This window comes from Eriocheir sinensis, chromosome 32 (assembly GCF_024679095.1).
Source record: "Eriocheir sinensis breed Jianghai 21 chromosome 32, ASM2467909v1, whole genome shotgun sequence".
In the NCBI taxonomy this organism is placed as follows: Eukaryota; Metazoa; Arthropoda; class Malacostraca; order Decapoda; family Varunidae; genus Eriocheir; species Eriocheir sinensis.
The window spans coordinates 429442-437838 of NC_066540.1; the positions used below are offsets into that span (position 1 = coordinate 429442).

Here is an 8397-nt window from a genome sequence, read left to right on the forward strand (position 1 = left end):
TACATGATAAATAAAACAGTGCATTAGGATTTACTAGAATCAAAATCAAAATGTTTCGTAATATAAAATCAAATGTATAATCAGGCTATAATTTACCGTTGTGGAAAAGAGTAAGTATTCGTACAATCCTTCTTGACATGAGATATAGTATTAAAATCAATGGGATCCTTGACACTGGATTGTTTTCGTCAGCTCTTCAAATGTGGGTGATTTTGATGATAGGCTGCATCTTAGGTCATCCTCTGGCTGCAAACGGTTTCTGTGTTTTGTCTTTGTGACTTTGAAGGCTGAACATCCTGCCTCACACAGGAAAGTTGTAGCAAAGGGAATTAGCGTGTTCAGGGCTTCACCTCCAATATTGGCCTTTTCTTTATAAACTTTGATCCAAAATGAACTCAATGATTTATTTTGCCTTTTGAAATCGTAATGAAGTGTTTTGTCATTCTGGATCTCAATAAGCTCCTCCTGTAGCTTGCTGATGTTTGCAATTTCATCAGGTAGGGCTTCAGCTTCAATGTTGAAGGGGTTTCTTACCCAACTGCAGTTGAGCGTGTCTTCTGGAATGTAATGATCAAACTGTCTAATTAGTTTGGATATGTGTCCCTCAATAATGCCTTGGACTTGGATGAGAGAGAATCTTTCATCCTCCAGGAGTAGCCTCAACGATGGAAATGATGCAGTCTTTCCACAGTTGATTTTATTCATCCACAACTTCAGTTTTTTGGAAAGCTACAAGGTGCGAGGTAAGCGTTGATTGCTGCACGCTCATGGCCGCTGTGTTGGAAGGAGCATCTAGTCTCTGCCTTTTCAGTTTCTGTTCTTCTCTTTCAAAGAAACTTCGCTCCTTGTTGACAAGAACACTGTGCTTTCCTTCTAAGTGTCGTCTAAGTTTGTTGTGTTTGAAGGACTCGCTAATCAGAACTTCCCCACAAATAACACATTGTGGTTTAATAAGTACGCCCTGGTGAGTTACGTGTGTGAAACCTAGGATAAGGCATTCATCCTTGTACTGTCTTCACATACACAAACACACACACAAACTCTTCTCTTTTATTTATATTTAGACGAAGATATTCTGCATGACCTCCTTGCCTTATCATGGGATTAGTCCGCGAGTCATCCAGGAGACCCTAACAAACACACGCGCCCTTCCCGTGCCGAGTTACTGCCTCCCACACACAGCACGTGGTTTGCATCGACACTAGGCTGGCTGACTTACCTGTCTGTGTTTGGTGCAAGAAGACGTCGGTAGCTTGAATAAAGGTTGTGCGGTGCATTGTAGCGGCACTGCTTCACGGGACAATGTTGCTGCAAGTAGCGGAGTGTCCTGTAGTCAGCAGTGTTCTCGCGCTGCTTGGCGCACTTTTATTCGGCTGAGTTGGGAACTGATGCCGCCCCGCCCCCTCGCCGGGCTTCTATGTGCCGCGGCCCCGCGCCGCCACGCCCGCCAGAACAGTCGGGAAGGTTCTCCCGCCCACTGGTATGGTCCACGGGCCCTGCTAACACTGGGGCTTAACATTAGTAATCAGGATACGTGTGATAAGGCTTCCATAATGTTAATATATATCAGTTATCTGCACACACTGCATGACCGGTGGAGAAGTTAAGTTTTTGAGGCAGCTGAGCGCGACAAGTTCCTTCTGCCTCATTCAGAACATCTCATTTTATATAGATAGGAATATTGGGAAAATGATAAGTCTACATATCCTTGGTGACCCATTCAAATGGCTTGGCGACCCAGGGGTTAAGAACCACTGCCTTAGACTATCAGCACGCTAATTAGAACACCCTTTAAGGTACTATTTCACACCCCAGAAGAGTGCTATCCCGAACCCACCCCTACTACTACTACTACTACTACTACTACTACTAATAATAATAATAATAATAATAATAATAATAATTCTACTACTACTACTATTACTGTTACTATTACAGGGTTGGCAGTGTGGCGACCTACGAGTGCCCCAAGGGATATGTTGTCAATACTACTACTACTACTACTACTACTACCCCGACTACTGATACTACTTCTACTACTACTACTACTGTTTCTACCGCTGCTACTACCGCTGCCCTGCTGACCTGTAGTAGTAATGGGACTTGGTCTGGTCCTGTTCCTGCTTGCTCTTGTGAGTAGAAATGTGATTTGTAAGTAATTTTATAAGTGATATACTACTACTACTACTACTATTACTACTACTATCGCCAAAACTACTATTACTACTAGAATCAACACCCATTTAAACCTACCATTCCTCACCCAACAACCACTACTACCACCACCCAGCCCCTACCATGGCTACCACACACCTACCATACATATATATCAGTAGAACCAACATGGCCCCTTGTAACCCCTCCTATGGTATTTATAAGCCATTTAAACCTACCATTCCTCACCCAACAACCACTACTACCACAACCCAGCCCCTACCATGGCTACCACACACCTACCATACATATATATCAGTAGAACCAACATGGCCCCTTGTAACCCCTCCTATGGTATTTAGAAGCCATTTAAACCTACCATTCCTGACCCAACAACCACTACTACTACGACCCAGCTCCTACCACTACTACTACTACTACTACTACTACTATCCCTGGACACTTTAGAGTCTAAAGTGTCCAGGGATAGTCTAAAGTTTAGACTATCCCCACGGTATTTAGAAGGCTTATTATCCGACTATTCGACACCCCACAAGGCCACTACTACTACTACTACTACTACTACTTATACTACTACTAATATTATTCTCTCCCCTACAGAAGTCCGGTGTCCCAACCTCACTACAACGCTGACTACTGCCTTAAGTGTGGTAGTGGAGGATAGTGGCCGAGTGGAGGCTACAGCGGACTATTCCTGCGAGAAGGGGAGGAGGATAGTCGGGAATAGTCAGCGGAAGTGTGGTAGTAATGGTATCTGGAGTGGCAGTCAACCGCGCTGTGAATGTAAGTAATAGTACTTGTAGTAGTAGTAGTAGTAGTAGTAGTAGTTCCAGTAAGTAGGTGATTGTAGTAGCTCATGTAGGGTGTTGAATAGTAGTAATAAGACTATCCTAAGACTAACTAGACTATTCCTAATACCCCTAACAAGACTATCCTAAGACTAACTAGACTATTTTTAACCCTCCCAGATGTAGCAGTTGTAGTGTGGGGAGGCGGTGGCTGAGTCGTCAAAGTAACGGCCTCGTGTTCAGGAGGACGCGAGTTCAATCCCCGCCCGGTGCCACCAAGCTGGGATTTTTCAGCCGCCGCCGAGTGGCTTAAAACTACCCACATGCTGTCCAGAAGACTATCTATCAACCCGGACTCTAGATTCAAGGATCAAAGATGAGCTCTGGGAGGGCAGCATGAGCCAATGCAAGATGGTGCCACTATAAACACTCGCCTGCGCCAGAACGGGCTGGGCCGACCATCAGGACCTACCGGAAAGAAGCCTTGGACCGACCATCAGGATCCACCTGGAAGAAGCCTACTGGCGCAATAGGCTGCAATGTAAAAAAAAAAAAAAAAAAGTAGTAGTAGTAGTAGTAGTAGTAGTAGAAATAGCTTATGTAGGGTGTTGAATACTAGTAACAAGACTATTCTAAGACTAACTAGACTATTTTTAACCCTCCCAGATGTAGCAGTAGTAATAGTAGTAGTAGTAGTAGTAGTAGTAGTAGAAATAGCTTATGTAGGGTGTTGAATACTACTAACAAGACTATCCTAAGACTAACTAGACTATCCCTAACCCCCTCAGATTTAGTAGTAGTAGTAGTAGTAGTAGTAGTAGTAGTAGAAATAGTTTATGTAGGGTGTTGAATACTACTAACACGACTATCCTAAGACTAACTAGACTATTTTTAACCCTCCCAGATGTAGTAGTAGCAGTAGTAGTAGTAGTAGTAGTAGTAGTAGAAATATCTTATGTAGGGTGTTGAATACTAGTAACAAGACTATCCTAGGACTAACTAGACTATTTTTAACCCTCCCAGATGTAGCAGTAGTAGTAGTAGTAGTAGTAGTAGTAGTAGTAGTAGAAACAGCTTATGTAGGTGTTGAATACTACTAACACGACTATCCTTAGTAGTAGAAATAGCTTATGTAGGGTGTTGAATACTACTAACACGACTATCCTAAGACTAACTAGACTATTTTTAACCCTCCCAGATGTAGTAGTAGCAGTAGTAGTAGTAGTAGCAGTAGAAATATCTTATGTAGGGTGTTGAATACTAGTAACAAGACTATCCTAGGACTAACTAGACTATTTTTAACCCTCCCAGATGTAGCAGTAGTAGTAGTAGTAGTAGTAGTAGTAGTAGTAGTAGTAATAGAAATATCTAATGTTGGGTGTTGAATACTACTAACAAGACTATCCTAAGACTAACCAGACTATTCCTAACCCTTCCAGATGTGACCTGCGACCTACCACAAGGCTTGGATAATGGTAGGATAGTCCGACTCAACCAGATCCTGGAATACGGTAGCCTGGTCGAATATCACTGTCTACCGGAACATAGGCTGGTCGGGGGGAGCTTCCGGAGGTCGTGTGGCGAGCTGGGCGAGTGGTTGGGTGGAGAACCGAAGTGTGTGTTGGGTAAGTAGTAGTAGTTGTAGTAGTAGTAGTAGTAGTAGTAGTAGTAGTAGTAGAAATAGCTTATGTTGGGTATTGAATACTAGTAATAAGACTATCCTAAGACTAACTAGACTATTTTTAACCCTCCCAGATGTAATAGTAGTAGTAGTAGTAGTAGTAGTAGTAGTAGTGGTAGTAGTAGTAGTAGTAGTAGTAGTAGTAGTAGTAGTAGTAGTAGTAGTAGTAGTAGTAGAAATAGCCTATGTTGGGTGTTGAATACTAGTAATAAGACTATCCTAAGACTAACTAAACTATTTTTAACCCTCCCAGATGTAATAGTAGTAGTTGTTGTAGTAGTAGTAGTAGTAGTAGTAGTAGTAGTAGAAATGGCTTATGTTGGTGTTGAATACTAGTAATAAGACTATCCTAAGACTAACTAGACTATTCCTAACCCCCTCAGATGTAGTAGTAGTAGTAGTAGTAGAGAAAGAGACAGAAAAAGAGAGAGAGACAGATTACTACCATGAATTCTACTATTACTATTAACTATTTTGTACTATTCTAGGTCCAGAGGATGCCTACAACACCATAGGCTCCGATAGTAGTAGTAGTAGTAGTAGTAGTGTGAGTACTACTTCTACTTCTACCGCTAGCAACACCGGCCTCTACATCGGACTATTCTTCGGGCTCATCCTGGCGATAGTCTTCATAGGAGTGCTAGTCTACTTCAGAATGTAAGTAGTAGTAGTAGTAGTAGTAGTAGTAGTTGTGGTGGTGGTGGTAGTTAATTCTTAAGGTTGTCATATCACTTTACGTTTTCTGCTATAACTCAGCTTGTATGTGTGGTAGGTAAATCTAGCTTGCGTGGTAGTTAGAGTGGTAGGTGACCTTCCTTCCTACCAAAATTCGTGTTCCTAACCTGAGTGTGGTAGGAGCTATAGCAGGTCAAAGTTAGGGGAGTGAAAAATCCTGGATATATTTTTCTGAATGGCATACTGTTTAACATTTTTGTATATAACCCAGCTTGTATGTAAGTTAGGTGAATGTAACTTGAGTGGTAGTTAGTGTGGTAGTTGACCTTTATTCTTACCAAAATTCGTGTTCCTAACTTGAGTGTGGTAGGAATTATAGCAGGTCAAAGTTAGGGGAGTGAAAAATTATGTTTATATTTTTCTGAATGTCATAACACTTAACATTTTTGTATATAACTCAGCTTGTATGTGTGGTAGGTGAATGTAGCTTGCGTGGTAGTTAGTGTGGTAGTTGACCTTTATTCCTACCAAGATTCGTGTTCCTAACTCCAATGTGGCAGCAGTTATAGTGGTACGAAGTTAGGCCTATCAAAATTTTCCAATCCTCCCATTTTCATTCAACCAGCTGTAACATTTTTCCCTACCATTCAACCGGCGTGCATGGTAGATGGATGGGCCTTGGTGGGCTGGTAGACACACCCTTTGGCTATCCTGGTACCGATTTTGGTTGTGATAGGTTGGTTGTGGTTGCCGGAATATTGGTTGAAAGACAGGCCAATATAAAAATTGCTTCTAACTATAATCTTCACTCTTACAGGAAGCAGCGAAGAGAAGGAGGAGGAGGAGGAGGAGGAGGAGGAGGAGGAGGAGGAGGAGAATGGAAGGGAGGAAGAGGAGGAGGAGGAGGAGATGATGAGAGACCTCCCCTCCCCCCCCCAAATGACCAGAAGACCACTCCTACCATGACCTATTCAAGCCTGACCGACCCCATAACAGGTTAGTAGTAGTAGTAGTAGTAGTAGTAGTGATCTAGGGGTTCTTGGGTGAGGAATAGTGGGTTTGAATAGCTTGTAAATACCTTGGAAGGGGTTACAATTCTCTATAATGCCTCTTGTGAAAGTTATGACAGGTACAGAACAGGAAAAGTCTTGTTAAAAGTAGAGATAGAGAGATAACAAGAGGAGATAGAGAGAAGCGGATAACACGAGGAGAAAGAAGAGAAAAAGTTATATAAGAGGACGGTAAGAGAAAGACTACAAACAAGAGGAAAGAGGAGAAATAAAGAGGAAAATAGGAAGTACTTCGGAGTTTTGCATGAGGAAGGATGACAAAAATTGTAATAAAAGTAGAGATAGAGAGAGAACAAGAGGAGATAGAGAGAAGCGTATAGCACGAGGAGAAAGAAGAGAAAAAGTTATATAAGAAAACGGGAAGAGGAAGACGACAAACAAGAGGAAAGAGGAGAAATAAAGAGGAAAAGAGGAAGGACTTAGGTGTTTTGTAGGAGGAAAAATGAGAAAAGTTGTAATAAAAGTGAAGATAAAGAGAGAACGAAAGGAGATAAAGAGAAACGGATAACACGAGGAGAAAGAAGAAGTATTTTTTCTATAAGAGAACGGAAAGAGAAGAAAGAGGAACAAGAGGAAAGTGGAGAAATAGAGAGGAAAAGAGGAAGGACTTAGGTAATTTGTAGAAGAAAAGATGGGAAAAGTATTTATAAAAGTGGAGATAGAGAGAGACCTAGAGGAGATAGAGAAAAGCGGATAACACGAGGAAAAAGATGAGAAAAAGTTCTATAAGGTGACGGAAAAAAAAGAAGAGAAACAAGAGGAAAGAGGAGAAAAAAAAGAGGAAAAGAGGATGGACTTAAGTGTTTTGTAGGAGAAAAGATGAGAAAAGTTGTAATAAAAATGAATATAGAGAGAGAACGAGAGGAGATAGAGAGAAACGGATAACACGAGAAGAAAGCAAGAGAAAGTTCTATAAGACGACGGTAAGAAAAAAAGAGTAGAAACAAGAGAAAAGAGGATAAATAAAGAGAAAAATAGGAAGGACTTAGGTGTTTTGCATGAGGAAGGATGAGAAAAGTTGTAATAAAAGTGGAGATACAGAGAGAACGAGAGGAGATAGAGAGAAGCGGATAACACGAAAAGAAAGAAGAGAGAAATTTCTATACGGGGACGGAAAAAAGAGGAAGAGCAACAAGAGGAAAAAGGAGAAATAAAGAGGAAACGAGAATGGGCTTAGGTGTTTTATAGAAGAAAAGATGAGAAAAGTTGTAATAAAAATGCAGATAGAGAAAGAACGAGAGAAGATAGAGAGAAACGGATAACACGAGGAGAAAGAAGAGAAAAAGTTATATAAGAGAATGGTTAGAGAAAGAGGAGAAACAGGAGGAAAGATAATAAATAAAGAGGAAACGAGGAAGGACTTAGGTGTTTTGCATGAGGAAAGATGAGAAAAGTTGTAGTAAAAGTGGAGATAGAGAGAAAACGAGAGGAGATAGAGAAAAGCGGATAACACGAAGAGAAAGAAGAGAGAAATTTCTATTAGAAGAGGGTAAGAAAAAGAGGGGAAAGAAGAGGAAAGAGGTGAAATAGAGAGGAAAAGAGAAAGGACTTAGGTGTTTTGTAGGAGGAAAGATGAGAAAAGTTGTAATAAAAATAGAGATAGAGAGAGAACTAGAGGAGATAGAGAAAAGCAGATAACACGAGAAGAAAGACGAGAAACAGGTCTATAAGAAGACGGTAAGAGAAAAGAGGAGAAACAAGAGGAAAGAGGAGAAATAAAGAGGAAACGCGAATGGACTAAGGTATTTTTTAGGAGAAAAGATGAGAAAAGTTGTAATAAAAATGGAGATAGCGAGATAACGAGAGGATATAGAGAGAAGCGCATAACACGAGGAGAAAGAAGAGAAAACTTTCTATAAGAAGACGAAGACGGTAAGAGAAAAGAGTAGAAAGAAGAGAAAAGAGGAGAAATAAAGGGGAAAAGTGGATGGATTATGGTATTTTGAAGGAGAAAATATGAGAAAAGTTATAGTAAAAATAGAGATAGAGAGAGAACAAGAGGAGATAG

General features: G+C 40.9%; 1 protein-coding gene across 1 annotated transcript; it reads left to right on the forward strand.

Annotated features, from left to right (window-relative positions):
• The first annotated feature begins 1388 nt into the window (after positions 1–1388).
• On the forward strand, positions 1389–6320 carry LOC127006403 (sushi, von Willebrand factor type A, EGF and pentraxin domain-containing protein 1-like). The gene is made up of 5 exons (XM_050876358.1): positions 1389–1464; positions 2776–2958; positions 4403–4588; positions 5133–5301; positions 6137–6320. Exons 1-5 carry the CDS (start codon positions 1389–1391, stop codon positions 6318–6320), a joined length of 798 nt encoding a protein of 265 aa, XP_050732315.1.
• The last annotated feature ends 2077 nt before the right edge of the window (positions 6321–8397 follow it).